This window comes from Egretta garzetta, unplaced genomic scaffold, assembly GCF_000687185.1.
Source record: "Egretta garzetta isolate BGI_Z169 unplaced genomic scaffold, ASM68718v1 scaffold30, whole genome shotgun sequence".
Taxonomy (NCBI): Eukaryota; Metazoa; Chordata; class Aves; order Pelecaniformes; family Ardeidae; genus Egretta; species Egretta garzetta.
In genome coordinates, this window is record NW_009258383.1 from 3,271,906 (window position 1) to 3,288,980 (window position 17,075).

General features: G+C 40.9%; 1 protein-coding gene across 1 annotated transcript; it reads right to left on the reverse strand.

Moving 5' to 3' along the window:
* Nucleotides 1-4,659: 4,659 nt before the first annotated feature.
* Nucleotides 4,660-15,404, reverse strand: SAMD9L (sterile alpha motif domain containing 9 like). Its single transcript, XM_009641827.2, has 3 exons — nt 15,274-15,404; nt 14,991-15,091; nt 4,660-12,022 (listed from the first exon to the last, which is right to left on the reverse strand). The coding sequence occupies exon 3, from the start codon at nt 12,019-12,021 to the stop codon at nt 7,255-7,257; it is 4,767 nt and encodes a 1,588-aa protein (XP_009640122.1). The 5' UTR covers nt 12,022; nt 14,991-15,091; nt 15,274-15,404; the 3' UTR covers nt 4,660-7,254.
* Between the last annotated feature and the right edge of the window lie 1,671 nt (nt 15,405-17,075).

The window sequence follows — 17,075 nt, forward strand, 5'->3', positions numbered from 1 at the left end:
TGGACTTGTGTGCATTCAGGTTCCTCAGGTGGTCACGAACCTGGTCTTCTCCTACAGCAGGAGGGGTTTTGCCCTCCCGGTGCCCCTCATGCCATCCATCGACTCGGGAGGGGTGAGGAGAGAGGTTGCCAGTGAAGACTGAGGCAAAAAAGTCGTTGAGTACCTCAGCCTTCTCCTCATCTGCTGTTACCAGCCTGCCAGTCTTGCTCATCAGTGGGGGTACACTTTCTTTAACCATCCTTTTCCGGCTGATATACCTGTAGAAACCCTTCTTATTATTCTTCGCATCCCTAGCCAAGTTCAGTTCCAGCTGCGCCTTGGCCTTCCTGACCCCATTCCTACACAACCTGACCGCTTCCCTATATTCTTCCCAGGATACCTGTCCCTGCTTCCACTGCCTGTGCAGTTCCCTCTTCTTCCTTAGTTCGACCAGCATCTCTTGTCTCAGCCACGCCGGTCTCTTCCCTTCTTTTCCTGATTTCTTACAGCTAGGGATCGAGAGCTCTTGCGCTCTGTGGATCACATCCTTAAAGATCCGCCAGCTCTGTTCTGCTCCCCTGTCTCTGAGGACCGTTTCCCAGGGAGTTCTTCTGACTATCTCCTTGAGGAGCTGGAACTTTGCTTTTCTAAAATTTAGGGTCCTGACTATACTCTTTGTTCTTGTCATTTCCCTTAGGAGCGTGAGCTCCACCAGCGCGTGGTCACTGCAGCCCAGGCTGGCTCCGATCTTGACATCTCCGACGAGCTCGCTTGCATTGGTGACCACCAGGTCCAGTATCGCATCCCCTCGGGTAGGGGTGTCTATTACCTGGCTTAAGAAGTTGTCCTCAATGCATTCGAGAAACCTGCTGGATTGCCTACATCCTGCCGTGTTGGTTTTCCAACAGATGTCGGGGTGGTTGAAGTCCCCCAGCAGGACAAGAGCCTGAGAGCGCGAAGCCTCCCGGAGCTGGAGGAAGAATGCTTCGTCAGTCGGCTCCCCTTGATCTGGCGGCCTGTAGTAGACACCAACCACCAGGTTCCCTTTGTTGCCAGGTTCCCTTTGTTACCAGAAGCGCGTTTGTCCTGTAGAAAGCCTCAGGCCACACAGTTTCAGTTTGAAATAAAAGTGTGAAGCGTGAGTAATAGAGATACTGCTCCTTCCCCCAGACGGAGGCAGGAGGAGGACTAGGCAGCAGGAGCATGTTAAATTTCAACAGACAAATACTAAGTTATTCTTACATTTTTACTATGAGCACCTATTAATATGGTCCATTTTACAGATAGAAATATTGGCATAAAATTGCTTACCTTATGTCTCATGGGGAATAAATGACAGGCATGAGATTTCAGTTCAGGCCTTACCAGAAAACACATGTGTGGTGCATGTGGCTGGCCACCTCATATTTATTAAAAGAGGTTTTTTTCCCTATTGAGTAGATATTTGTTATAAAGAAGTATCAATAAAAAGAGTGCTGAATCATAGTTTTTACCCATATCATATACTCTTACAGAGACATGCTCAAATCTCAAAGTGGATGGCTGAAGTTAAAGAGGTGCTGATGGCAAGACCGTCACAGCCTGTAATCACAATGGCCTCCAAAGAGGAAAGACATGCTCTTGCCACATACTTTGACACTGGATTACTTACAGATTGCATATGGTGAGAAGAGGACAATCTTTCATTTTGATAGAAACATTCTTTGTGTAGGCAAAGGAGGGGAGTGTAGCAACAAAGCTACCTAATTTTTGTCTTTGAATATCTAGGGATGGGACTATGGCATCAGCAGGAGTTGGCAGAACTGCACGGAAGACAGAACCGCCAAAATAAATGTAATCTTTCTCTTGAAGAGGTGGCTAGAATCCCCTCTGATATTGAGCATCCAGGAGATGTCCTCTGTGGATGCTTTCTCCAGGAATACATGCTAAATTTGTCTTTGCCTTGGGTCCGGGATCCAATGGTCTAGGAAGTTCTGTGACCAGCTGAGAAGTTGCTTTGTGTTCTTGGATGCTCTTTTCCACTTGCATTCTGTAGCCTTGTTACAGCAGGTAAATAAAGAAATTGGGTGGGAAAGTACAAAGGGAAGGAGTTAATACAGTAATAGGAAATGTACAGTTTGCACTCTCTCTTAGGAGAGGAGGCTGTTTTACTCTTCTTTTAGGAGTGTGCAGACAGTAAGTGGAATCTCCATTCATATGGGCAGAGAGAAGCACACTTTTTTGCGTAAGCTGACTTTTTAATCTGAAACTATCACACACATTAGCAAAAGAGGACAGAATAGTTTCAAGCCAAAAAGCAGAGTAAAAAAACTTTTTTTTTTTTTTAATGTCATGATTCAAGATGGAAATCTCATGATTATTGGGGTCTGGTTTGTGACTGCTTTTAGTTTTTGAGCTATTGAGATTTGAGCTATTAAAATACCTGACAGGTGGGAAAGGTAATTTTTAACAAAAAGGTGATTGTCATGATAAAATCACATTGTAGGAATAGTCTCAGCTGTAATCAAACAAACAAGTGGTGCAGAATTTGGCTAATTCTGCAGTCTGTGACTGATCTCTCTGTGCTCCCGCAACCCATCTCTCCGCATCAGTTTGGCCCCTCAGGGATGTGTGAGGAAGCAGGACTTTTTGTTATGTGTCCTTAAGGTCAGATGCAATCCGAGTGTCTTTGCAGTGGGGAGGCTTTGGGGTACACAGGCCTTTGCTCTGATGCCTTCAAAGCCACAGAAAATTTATGGGAGACTGGGTAGATGCATGTAGAATTTAAGGAAGGGCAGTCCTACGCAGGGGAGTTTGATCCTAGCAGACATTTCTTATCTAACAATCATGGAAAAGTAAGTCTAAAAGAGAGCTTGAGAGATCCTCTTGAGTATTCTAGAGCAGATGACTTACAACTATTGAATCTATCTCAAATGTTTGCCTACTCCATTTTTCAAGATCTGCAAAGACAGATTCCCATGACGTTCCAGTCTATCCCAGTACATCACTTTTACTGATACATTTTTTCCCCCCTGAGGTATATCTTGAATCCTTCCTATGGTATGTTTTTTACCCTCATTCCATGCACACCTTGGGCCTGGAGAACATTTTACTACCTTCATTTTTGTCAGCTTCTCTGCAGTAGCCTTGTATCTAGTAGAAGGCAGCATGTCCTCCTCCATGTTCACTTTTCTAGACAATCTCTATTTGTTCCGTCTTACAGTCCTACAGTCCCTGCTCTGGCGGCCCATCTTGAGAGTCTTTGCCCCAGGAAGTATTCCTGCAGGAAGTACAATCCCCTTCAGACATAAAGCTGAGGGACGTTGCACACCTCTGCGCACACCTTTTCTGTTGCTCAGTCAGCTGATATGATTACTAGTCTGCATGCCAGCAGCTGACCTTGTCCTTCCCTTCCCTTTTCCCTTCCCTTCCCTTTTCCCTTCCCTTCCCTTTTCCCTTCCCTTCCCTTTTCCCTTCCCTTCCCTTCCCCCTTCCCTTCCCTTTTCCCTTCCCTTCCCTTTTCCCTTCCCTTCCCTTTTCCCTTCCCTTCCCTTCCCTTCCCTTCCCTTCCCTTCCCTTCCCTTCCCTTCCCTTCTTCCCTTGCCTTCCCTTCCCCCTTGTGTGCTTTTTTTGTTCCATTGAGCTTCTTTCCCTTGAGCACCCTATGTGTCTCTTGTCCCATCACCTTCTGATATCTGTTTCTCAGTCCTTGTTCCCTCTTGCCTAGTCTAGACCCTGCTGCTGTTCTCATCCTAAATCTTAGCAGCTGTGCTCCCGTCTGTTTCCCTTAAGATCTCCTTAGTGGAAATTTTCCATTCTGTCACCAGTCGTGAAGCCCCCTCCATGTTCTGTACTTCTAGCTCTCATTTCAGACAGAGAAGATCTTCAGTACTCTTCAACCTAAACAGTTCCTAAACTGATTTTTGCAGGCCTTGCACTCCTCCAGGGGAGGATTCCTCAGCTCGTGTTCCTACAGAGAAGTTCACAGTCCACAAATGCTGCTTGGGCGCAGCCAGGGCCCTGGCTACTCCATCAGCACAGCAGAGGGAACTGCTGAGATAGCACTGAAACTGTTTGTGAAAGTCAAACAGCTTTCTGGGCCCTTCCTGCAGACCTGGCTTTGGCTCCCATACAGCCAGGTTATATCAGGCTGTCTCCTCCAGGTTTCTGGACTCAGCACTGACAGCGGAGGGCTAAGCTCTTAGCTTTGACTTGGTCCATCACAGCCCACACCTGCAACTTCTAGGGCTGTCATCTGTGTATAGATTCTGCTGTTAAAACCCAAGTTTGCATATGCCCATGTATAAACGTCAGTGTTTTCAGGCCTTGCAACTTGATAAAATTAGGCTTGTGCAGACAAATGTCCCCTCACATCTACCTTTTTTCTCCTATCAGAGTAAACCCTTTTTTAAACACCACTCCACAGAATTCTTGAGCATGCTGGAAAAAGCTGGTAGAGTTGTTTAACATAGGCAATACAACACAATTTTTTCTTGACCTCACACTTGGGAGCTACTGAGGTCTTTGGCTTTAATTAACACAAAATAGGTCTGAGGCAGATATTTGGCATGGGAGAGCTTAGTTTTTAAAAAAAAGGTCTTACAAAGTAATGGAAAATAGGAAATACTTATAAAAAGCAATTCTGTCAGCCTTTGTGTGTGATATGTATCATCAAATACAGTTCCACACTGCACAATTAAGGATGTTATCAAATACCTGTATTTATTAATGAGCTACTGCTGATAAAAAAATACAATTTTATAACAAACAACTTGATATATACAAATAAAATCTGTATTTCTGCAAACTCACACAGGCATGTAGTGCCGTCTCTAGCATGTAATACACTGTGCCAGGGTTATTAGTAAACATACACATGTTGTGGGCAAAACAGTCTCAACTTGGGGAGTTTCGCTTAATTTATTGCTAGTTAATGTCAATGTTTAATTACCGATTGGGGTACTGAGAAAACAAGAAGACAAACAACTAAGCAAACACTTAGAGAAATGCCTTTCTTCCCTTTCAGCTTCAGTCCAACACCTCTCCTTCCTCCTTCCTAGCTGCAACCCCCCTTGTTTTCACCTCTGCTCAGTCCTTCCCAATCCCCCTGCCAAGGTGACAGGCCTGCAGCGAAGGAAGTCCTTGTCAGTGTGTAGTTGTTTATTTTTGCTGCTCCTTGCTTCCCATTCTTTTCTTCTGCTTCTCTGCTGCTCCTTCTTTCTTGTTTCGTCTGCCCCGGCATGGGTTGCCCATGGGCTGCAGTCCCTCAGGGGTGTGCCTGCCCTGGTGTAGGTCACCCATGGGCTGCAGTCCCTCAGGAGTATCCCAGGCGTGATGTAGGTCGCCCCGTTCCAGAAGTGTGTCTCTGGCCATGCCCCAGCAATGTCTCTTCCACCATTTCTCCTGCAAACTTGTCTGATCGTTGTGGGCTGCCCTCAATGGCAGAGGTTTGGCATGTGATGGGGTGCTCACACTGGTGCCGGAGCTGGCTGGAACCAGGTGCAACCAGCCCTGGGCGGTTCATGGCCTCCTGCCATAAGGCACCCCGCAGCTGCCCACCCCTGCACCCTGCCAGGTGTGCCCCGTGCACCACCCTACACAGCTCAGCTGAGTTTGAGCACATAAAAATACTTGCAGTACTTAGGAGATGTGACTGACTGAAATGAAGACTGAAGGCTTCAATTGCCGTGGAGACGTGGCAAATTACTTAATGTAAATCTTTATTTGTAAGGGTAAATTCTTTTGTCATTGATAAATTGTACGGCGATATCCTGAGGACTAACTAGAACAAATAAAGACATGATGAAAATTGATCCTATAGCACCCTATCTGAAATAAAAGTATGCTGTTAGAAACAAAGTGGATACAGGTTAAAATGAAATGTGCATTCTTGCCAAGAGAAACATTTTGGCTAGAGTTAAAAAGCAGTGTGGATTATATAATAAAACTCCTTACCCATATTTACAACTAAAAGAAGAGCTGCGCTAGAATCATAGAATCATAGAATCATAGAATGAATCATAGAGCAGAATGGTCCACTGCTTTATTCTTTTTCTTTTTACTAGTCTGTTGAGATGTCACTTATTTTTGCCTGCCTCCTTGCCTGACACAAAGAGCAAAGACAACTTGTGGGATGATGAAAGAGCTGTCCTGCAGACCTCTTTCAGGCAGGTAATTGCATTGAACTCCTCTGGTTTTCATGAATCATAGGTACATAGTGCAAAGAGCAACACTTTGCGCTCTCCAGACAATAGTAACTTCTTGTTTCTGGTGCTTTGCACCGATATCTTTTCATTTTTTTGAACATTAATTGTGTCTAAACATAGCAGGCAGTTTTATTCATGAGGAAGGCAATGCAATCAATGACCACTTTAAGCATTTAAATTGCCTATTTTTGCAAGGATCAAAGTTGGTAAGAAATATGCCACTGGAAGGAACTAATGGAATTTATGAGGAAAGGAATGACCAACTGGATCGATTTTATATAAAGCAGAAGCAGATCCACCACAAAATAATAGAATCTGTTTAATATGGACATCAAATACCAACTGCTGTATGCTTTCACAGTACAGCAGAAAGTAGGTGTATCTTTAATAATCATATGTTTAGAAACGCACTGAGAAGGTAAAAACCCAGTGCTTCTGTCCTCCCACAAGATATACAGCTTGGCTATTAATACAGGCCCATATACCAATGCATTACATTATTCATTATGCATGTACAATAACAACAGAGAAAAAAATGCTGCTTTGCAACTGAATGGCCTTTTACATTGCTCTTGTGACAAGATGACACCAGATACAATGGGGCATCAGGAAATGTTACATGATACATGTTTTCTAATGTACATTCCTTGTTCTCACATTACTTATATAAGAGCATGAAAATTATGTCGAGACATCCTTCATTACAAGCCACGGCAAAAAAGCTAGCAAGAAGGTTCTTAAAAGTGATGGCATTTAAAGATAACATTTTCAAAATATTCTTTTTTAGAATTATCTATTTTGTTTTCCTGAATGATTTCTCATGTTGCCAATAACCAAAGATCTTTGACTAATAATGACCAGGCTACAGCAGTAACTGCACCAACATTTCAGGTTGACTGTCCAAACAGCAGTTCTGACAGAAGAGAGACAATTCTGCATAGGACTGCAAGGCTAACATAGTGAGGAAGGAAGTATGATGGACAGCCTGAGGTTATCATTCGCAATCATTGACCAGAAAACTAACCAAACCAAAAACCAGTTAAAGGATCATTTTGCCTGAAAAAGCCTTGTAGGTAAGAAACTGCCATACCTATTGTTTTCGTGACAGAATTTGTGTGTTGTATGCCAGGAGACCAGCAATGGAAAACCCAAGGTAAAAAGACACTCTTTCTATGTTTGGGCCATTTTTCAGTACGCATGAGGAAACAGGCTGCACTGGTATCCTGAACATTTCATTGCTGCCATAGTCTATGTAGATAACCTTATCCTCAGCTCTTCCATCCAAAGGAAGCAAAAGCTCTTGAACAGCCTGTTCCTTCCAGATGTTTTCACTCTGCCAGAGGTAATTCAGTTCCTGTTCTGGAAGTGAACTAAAAAGCTGATCTATTTTTCCTTTGTGAACAAATCTGTCCAGGCCACTGCCTTTTGCCAGATAGAAAAGAGCCTGAGGCTGCCTGGAACAATTCAGGGTTCCATAGAGCGCTTCGAAAGACTCACTTAAGTGTCTAACAAAAGTTTCCATTTTCCTGGAATATTTATTTAGTTCTTTTGTATTTTGGGGCCAGAACAACAAGGAGGCTAGGAAGAAAGGCTCTACACACTGTGAAGTTGGTTCCACTTGCTGTAGAATGCTTAGAAGCAGACTTCCCAGCACATTAGAAGAAGGTGACTTAGCTAAGTTAGGTTTAATGCAGTTCAGAACAACCTGTGCCAAAATGAAATTCTGTTTCTCTTTCAGAGTTGCTTGTGCATTCTTCTCACACAAAAATGTATATGCTTCTACTATGTCTTCTATTTCTCTGACAGCATTTTTGTTATTTCTGTGGAGGCGTTGCAAAATGCCAGAAAATGAGCCTCCTTTAGAAGCCTCCAGAGTGTCCCTGTATGCTTCTATATGCTGAGACATGGGCCACTTTGAGACCTGTTTACCTTTCAGTTGCTCAAAACTGAAATCACAAAATATTTCTGTGTATCTGGTAAAACATTCTTGAACCTTCTCATACAATTTTGCGTCTACAATTTCTTTTTCATTGATCTGTGTTTTAAAAAACACAAAGTAGTCATCAAAAAAGTCAAATGCCCTTTTTAACCGTGATTGCAAAGTACATAAAAAGCTGGAATAATGTTCCAGAACCTCGAACATTTCACTATCTGTGTCAGGGTTATGTACAGTCAGAACACTCCTTCCCCATAGACACTTTGCCATCTCTTTTTTACACTGGAAGTCTTTTTTGCTGAAAAAAGGAAGACGTGAAAGGACATCAATAACATAAAGCCCAGTTTCTATCTCTCCCCGATAACCAGCAGTATTGTACATTTTAAACTTTCTTTTAGGCTTTTGATTATGCAAATACTGTTCATTGTGTGCATTTTCAGCTTGACGCTGAGATTCTCTGAAAGCCCGTGAAGCATTCTCAGCAAGCTCTAGCAAGTATTTCAGGTCCCCAGCTGTCAGGACTGCACTCTTTGCTTTGGACTCCGCATAGCATGTTAGCTTATTTTTAAAGACCTGACCTACTGTATCTGATATGTATGAATTGTGTTGTGCTCTTTCTTGGGCTGCTCTGGCCCAGTATAATGCAGAGTCAAAGTTCTTTTCTTTAATGTAGAAGTATCTTGCTAAGGCTTGGCAAATATAACCATTTTGCACAAATCTAGCAGATGCTTGTTTTAACACATCTTCCACGTTATGACGCTTCTCTTCCTTATGAATGGCTTCAATTAATGGGGAAAACAATGTGTCTGACTCATCGCCATGTTCTTTGCGCTGTCTGGTAATCAGCAGGGTTTGTATATCACGAGTAAGTTTGTCGTGCTTTAACGAAGTCTTATAAAATAAATCTTCTTTCAATAACTGCAATGTAAGTTCACTTTTAGGCAAGTCATGGGTTAGTTTCAATTCTGTCAGGCAGTGAGATGCTATCAATGGATGAATGATACGAAGACCTTTGTATCTCTCGTAATCTTGTACCTGATAATATATTAGAATATTGGAACAAATTCCCATCTTTTCTATCAATTTGTCTTTACTGCAGCCAATCTCTTGAGAATTAATTCCTAAGAATTCTTCACATAGTGATATTGAAACAGTAGATGTTCTTACATACGAGTTTAACAGCGTTAGATAGCAAACAAGTCGTGCTGGTTTAGAGGCAGTATTCAAGTTATGCAAGGTATTTTTCACCACTTTTTTAATGTACTGCGGATCAAAGTTTTCCTTCATAATCATAAATGAATAGAAATTGTCAGGATTTGCATGCACCTTTTCAATATATTTTAGTTTCTGATCAAAGGCCCTTTGCTCTTTTTTGGAAAGCATATGTTTTAAAGAAACACTGTTCAAGGAATTGATTGTTGCACTTTCATCAGGATTCTGAGATCTCATACAGTTTAGAATGATCACCAAAGGTTTTACATACCGAATGCATTTTTCTGTGATAGCCACCTGAATTTCCTTCTGCAGAAAATAGACATTTTCTTGGTCTTCAAAATCATCCACAAGAAGTAACACTGGTAAATAGCCTGTGTCATTGTTTGCTCCACAGGTGAGCAAAGTTGTCAGCTGTGTTCCAAAATCACTTGATTTGTTTTTCAGAACAGCACATCTGAATTGCTTCCGGAGATCCCAAAGGATATGCATAGCTAATGTTGTCCCACCACAGCCTGGGTGATGGTAAAGGTTGATAATTTTTACAGGTGATTGATTAGCACTGTTAGAAGAAGACACAATTAGCTGTTCAAGCTTTTCATAACCATCCCTTCTGATAAAATCTGAACTATAATTTTCAGAAGAAAAATAGAAATTCCACCATGATACTTTACCACCTCGATAAAAATCTTCTTCCCGCTCTTTCAGGAAATTTTTAAATTTCTCTGCATCCTTCTCTATTTCTGTGTCTTTGCATTCGTTTTCACAAAGTATTTCCAATGCTGCCATGGAGTCTTCTTTCTGTAGAAGAGTGGTAGAATGACCAACAGAAGGCAGAAATCTTTTAGAAGACCGTGTCACTGATTTTATTTTTATGATGGTACCATTTACTGTTTCCAGGGTTAAATGAGAAACACATTTGTTTGAAAATGCTTCCTCACTAATGCCTCTAGCACACAGAAGATCTTTCCATTGCTGGTATGAATGTGCACCAATGCAAATGCAGGCCATGTATTCTAGTCCCTTTAATTCTTGGTAAAATGTCATAAAAGTCTCAGTAAGGGGATCCACTGAATGTTCCACTGTGGAAAGCAAAAGAAACACTATTAAAAACTTTCCATTCTGCTTTACATCTTTGTGCAAAAGAAATGAAATCATTTTTCTGACACCAGCAGCTCTGTCTCGTTGCCATGATGTGGGATCTAATGGTAGTTCAGTATTGCCTTTGAAGTCTGATCCACCATTGCAGAAAATCCAGTTGGTCTCCTGATGCAGTTTCAGTTTTTCAGCATGTTCAGAAACTGAACCCACCTTGTTTTCATAATGATCTGGGAAATGAGATTTGGCATTTTGATTTTTTTGGTAAGTCTTGAACACACCTGATTCAAAATCAAAGTCAAGCACAGCAAACCATTTTATTTCCTGTAAGAAGTCTAAGTGCAAAGTTTGACTTGGGTGGCACTTGTTTGTTACCAAAATGTAGTAGTCATAATAAGAGCTATCTAGCGACCCCCTGTTACCTGTGAGCAGACTAACTAGCTTTAGTCCTTCATCCATTGGCTTCTTTTGTGATAAGTTATATTCTTCTTCTGCTGTTTTACGAGAATCTGCTAAAGATGTCAAGGTACCTTTAAAAGTTTCAAATTCTTCTGTATTGTAAATATTTCTGGAACTAGCTCCATCCCGGATGAAGACAGCTTTTTTCCAACTTTTAGTCTTATATTCATATGTCTTGGTACAGAAATATTTTGCATTACATTTGCAGTGTTTGGGAATCACATCTACTTCAATGACAAACTTATGTGATTGCATTCCATTTGGTAATAATACTTCCACAAATCTAGGTCCTTTAATGCAAGCTTTTGCAATGTCAATGTATTGCTCATGAAAGTACTTTCCGATCATTTTATTCAAATGGTCAACATACGTTTCTTTCGTGGTAACTTCTATTCCTTCAATTTTCCCATGTGGCTTGTCATGTACTCCAAAATGAATAGTGCCATTTGTGCGGGAGTTCATGCAGGCTGCAGCAAATCTAAAGGTTTCAGTGCTAAATTTCATCATGACATCCTTTTCTAGTGAATTCTCTGTGTTGGTAAGTAATTTGAATTCATGTGCTGGATCAATGAGATTGAGTGGCCCTGTTTCAGGGACATTAAGAATATTATACTGTGTGTATCGAGTGCCATCACTGAAATTATCAAAACGATGTGGCATACACATCTCTCCAGTTGGGTGCTGGCTGCTTGACGGTGGCTTCTCTGATACATTCTCTTTGTCAGCTGACTTCATTGCTTTTTCATCTTTGATGGGCTCCATGTTAGAATCCTGCAGCATACTGGAATTAAATGACTCATCTTTCTTCTTGCATTCTTTCTTTGCAATTTCACCATCTTCTCCATCAAGACTCTGTTCAGTGCCTTCTTGTCCCACAGCCTGGTTTGAACCTTTAGCTAGAATGCCATGCTCTTTCAAGAAATGCATTATTTGAAGAGCAGGTCCATGGGGTATGCCCATTTCCACAAAATCTGTTTTAGTTATCAGTTTCAGAGTAAAACCAGTCACATCTTCATTAAACAGGATTTCTGCATATTTCTGGTCAATCTTAACAACTTCAGTTGCCCATTGTTTGACTTCCTCTTTTGTCCACTGTTCAAAATGTTGATATGACTGTGATTTTTCATTTTTCTCAGTGTTTGCATTTTCCATTCTTTAATGAAAAAAATCACAAAATTACTAAACAAGTGATATATAGTAGCCTATTAACTGAATAACATGTATTTCCTTGCTATTATCAACCATTAATTTCTTCATTAGTGTAATCTGCCATGTGGAATACAACAGTTCAATTAGGGGACATCGTAAGAATGTGAAGATCATACATAAGGCATTAGTTACTTATAAGAGACAGATTTATTACAGAATGATTTTATTTGAATCCTGTTTTTAAACAGCTTCTGTAGCTGTCACTACACAAAAATCATGACTGATACCTATTTGTGGTCATTTGGACACCTATTCATGGATGTATGGGCCATCTAATAATTAAAAAATCATAAAATCATAGAATCATAGAATATCCTGAGTTGGGGGGAACCCACGAGGACCATCGAGTCCAACTCCTGACTCTACACAGGAAAACCTAAAAGTTAAACCATATATCTAAGAGCATTGACCAAACACTTCTTGAACACCAACAGGCTTGGGGCCATGACCACTTCCGTGGGGAGCTTGTTCCAGTGTTTGACCACCCTCCCAGTGAAGAATTTTTTCCTAATATCCAATCTGAACTTACGCTGACGCAGCTTTAAGCCATTCCCTCGTGTCCTGTCAGTGGACACCAGACAGAAGAGATCAGCACTTCCCTTTCTGATCCCTTTCATGAGGAATTTGTAGACAGCAGTGAGGCCACGTCTCAGTCTCCTCTTTTGTAAGCTGAACTAACCTAGTATCCTCCGCCACTTGTCATAAGTCATGCCCTCTTGTCCTTTCACAATCTTTGTTTCCCTCCTTTGGACACATTCTAATATTTTTATATCCTTATATTGTGGAGCCCAAAACTGCACACAATGCTCGAGGTGAGGCCACACCAACGCTGAGTATAGTGGGACAATCACTTCTTTTGACTGGGTCTCTATACTGTGCCTAATGCACCCCAGGATACTGTTGGCCCTTTGGCCACCAGGGCACAGTGTTGATTCTTATTGTGCTTACCATCAATCAAAACCTCCAGATCCCATTCTGCAGGGCTGCATTCCAGCCTCTTGCCCTCCAATCTGTACATACATCCAGGATTACACTGTCCCAGGTACAGAATTCGGCATTGTCCTTGTTAAATTTCATATAGTCGGTGACTGCCCAGCTCTCTATCAAAGATCTCTCTGTAAGGCCTCTCAATCAATGGCTACGCTTAATTTAATTAAGTTGTGCTTAGTGTGCACTCAACTTCCTGTGTCCAGGTCACTGATAAAAACATTAAAGAGAACTGGCCCTAAAATTGACCCCTGGAGAACACCACTAGTAACTGGCCACCAGCCAGATGTTACTCCATTTACTACAATGCTTTGAGTCCAACCCTTCAGCCAATTGTTCAGCCATCATGTTGTGTACAAGTCACAAATGGATCTCATTAAGTTCCCAGTTTGGTGAAGAAGAAAAATCAACCACACACAGAAATCCAATCTTTTTTTTTACCCTTAGATGTGGTTAGGTACAGAACTTGTCTGAATAACACTGCAACAAGACATTGGGGTGGAAAGATACTGCTGTGATTACTTAGCTGCTGTTGTTGCAAATGAAAGGAAAATATTTTCCATACTACCTTTTCAGTACCTTTTGTGTTCATTAAAGTTTCTCAAATTAAACAAAAGCAAGTAGTTCAGCAGCATTTGTGGAAATAAGTGATGGGAAGAAGAGCATCTTTCAATCCACTTGTTTTTAGTAAATGTGGACTTTTTGAAAAAAACTTTAAAGAAAGAAACATGATAAAATAAAATAATTCCCCTTTATAGTGTCTAATTTTACTTTATCCTCTCTCTTCCTTTGGGAGAATTATATTCATTCATCTGAAAGTTTTACTTTATGGAATAGCATCCAGCTACAGTTGTTGTAATGTCCTCCTACATCCACCTTTTCTTATTCATAGTTTAGTGTTCCTGAGACAAAATGAATTCTTGGAAATTTTCAGTGAAATTTTGTTTTCTGAAAGAACACTTAGTTATCTAAGCCACGCTAGCAACATGCTTTCCTCAATCTATTATTTGATTTCCTAAACCGTAAACTTTAATGAGAAGCAATAGTAAAGATTTCTTATAGCTAGTGCGGGAAAACAGCTGTCCTACCTTTGGCCAAGCTGCTCCCGATTTAACTAATAAACTGTGAGAGCAGACAGAAAAGTGGAGCTGTGGGCTACGGAAGCCTGCAGTTGCACTTTCTCTTAACAGACTCCCTTTTGCTCACAGAAAAAGAAAAACTAGTTTCTTGTTCTTTAAAATGTCACTATCGTAATTTATTTTCAAAAATTGAGGGTGCAGGGGAAAAGAAACTCAATGTTTTTATTCTGTGACTGAAGTAGCTATCATATTCACCAGTAACTCCACCCAAGGTTGTCTAAAATCTGAGAAAAGAAACTGAAACTAAACCATTTCTGCTCAGAGACAGTGTTCAACCCAGCAATGTAAAAGTACGATTTTAATTCCCACCAAACTTATACTTTCTAATAGAGGTACAGTTTACTCCTAACATAAAAGCACACACATTTGTGTCCTTAAAACAGTTATTCCATGTTTTAGTGTTTGGAACCCCCCTAATGAGATAAAGCTCCAGAATGGGGTACTTTCATTTCCCAGATTTGATGCAATATTTCTACATTTCCTGTTACTGGCTAGTTAATGATTCTGGCCAGCTGAAATACTTTAAAGATGTCATTTTCTAGCATGGAAAAACTCTATCATGTTATTTCTGCAACATAATTTCTATGAGGACGTATTCATTGGGATTATTTCACTGTAATCTCGTAACAAGCACTTTTCATGTGCAGACAACAGATTTGGAAGAGTTAATTTTAGTAGATTATAGATTATTTTATACATAAAATCAATGTCTCAAAAAAAGAAAAAGAAATTATATCAGGTCTTCATAAAATATTCCAACCTAGAAGTAAACATGTATGTACTTACTGTAACTGTTCTGTTCTGCAGTTTTTCTCCTATAGTTGTTCAATACATGTATCTTGTTCAAGCAGGAAATCCAATAGATAAAATTCAGCTGAACTGCTCGTCTAAAATATGGGGAAAAAAACCCCTAAAATTAGTTTATAAAGTTCTAACAGGAGTTTAGGGTCAGAAATAGTAGGAAGGAAAGACCATCCATACACATATGATCAGTTTTTCCTAGTGGTAAACACCATGTCTAGAGGAGAGAGATGACAGTGCTTGCTAGAGTATATTTATTATTCCTTACCTTTTATTTGCATGCTTCTAATTTATCCTTCCGACATGGTGTCTGAATCCTGTGTAGGCAAGTCAGAAGCTGGGTGTTGCAGAAATAGGAGGAAGTAGATGCAGGGTGTTTGGGAGGTTCTAATGCTGTCGTCCTGTTTTGCTTTCTCTTTTACCAAAGAAGGTTGCTTCTCCCTAACTTCCTCTTTGGGGAATCATTGTTCTCTTAGGAAATTAATGCAAGAATTCTCTTTTAGAATGTCTTTATTAAAACACTTATACAGAATTGTCTTGAGCTGCTATCCAGAAACTTGAGCAATACTTAGATAATAAAATGCAATTAATTAGACATATGGTCTTAAACCAGCAGAACTCTGCTGGAATGAAGGGGGGGGAAGGGAAATACTAGAAAAGATGTTTTTGAGAAATGTGAAAGTTCTTCACTATAGGCTCTTTCGAATAATCAGGCTTACTGACTTGCTCTTCATCTTGGTTGCTTGATTTCCCCCACTGCAAATACATTAGATTATTCCTTGTCTCCTTCTTTGGTGCGAACAACTAGTTTGATTTAAAGTGTAGCTTGGGTATAGTTGTGTGGTTAGTTTACTCCAGAAATGTTTGCCCTTAGGCAGTGTGCTCATATTGCACTGTACTGTCCTCCAGCGCCCGGGGAACAAGCTTTATTTTGTAATACCCTGCTATCGACTGCTTCTACTTCCGATGTTTCACAGTACCGACACAGACCTTACCATACCGTACTTCACTGACCTTGTTTTTTCATCCTTGGCCTTTGACTGCCTTGAATGACCATAATAAGCAGCAGGCATCTGAGGAAGATATGTCAACCATTAAAACACATTTGTTTAGAAGGGTGGCAGCAGGAGTGCTCACACTAGCAGTTGTGTGTCCAATCCCACAGATGAAGAAGACGGACTGAGCAAACTGTTACAAACTGACCACAGTTCCCCATTCCTGAGCCACTTGGGGTGGCAGAAGGAGGAGGTGAAAGTGTTGGGAAAGAAGGAATGAAGTTGAGTGTGGGAAATGGAGTAGGTGAGGGGAAGTTGTTTTAGTTTTTTCCTTGTTTCTCACCATCCAACTCTATTTTAATTCACAGTTAATTGAATGAAGTCAGGTCTGTTTTGCCCATAATGGTCAGTTATCTCCCTGTCTTATTCTTGACCAGCAGCTTTAGCATCTTATTTTCTCCCCTATCCTGCTGAGGAGGGGGAGTGAGAGGGTGGCTGGGTGGGCATCTGGCAGCCAGCCAAGGTCAAGCTACCACAGTCCTTCAGAATCATATCTGTTCTGAGAACAACTGGGTGAGGGCACCAGGGTACTGAGAGTTTTAGAAAGCAAACAGCATCTCCAGCCACTACAAAGCCAGCTGTGGAAAAGCCAGCATCTCTTCCAGTTGTTGATGCTGATCATACTGCTATTGCTTTCTATCCTTATATGCTTCCCCATGTCCTTTAGCTGTGGTACTTCTTAAGTCCCGGCATGCACCCATCTGCGATTGCACAAATTCTTTTTGGAGAAAATGTATCACTACCTGCTGCATCCCTAATTGCTGCACTCTTCAGGAATTCATCCTCAGCACATAGAATGTCAAGGCCAAGTGATACAAAGTAATGCTTGATGTGATGCAATAAAAATATTACCTTGCTAGGCTATGGTGCAGGTCTGACATTATTTTAAGCACTCTGGTGTGAAAAATTAGAATAATAATGTCTTTCATTCAGCATGTGGGACTTGGAGAACACCAAGTGCCATGAAGTGCAGCATATGCTTTAGGTGCTGCTGGCCCTGAGCATGGTGGATGCA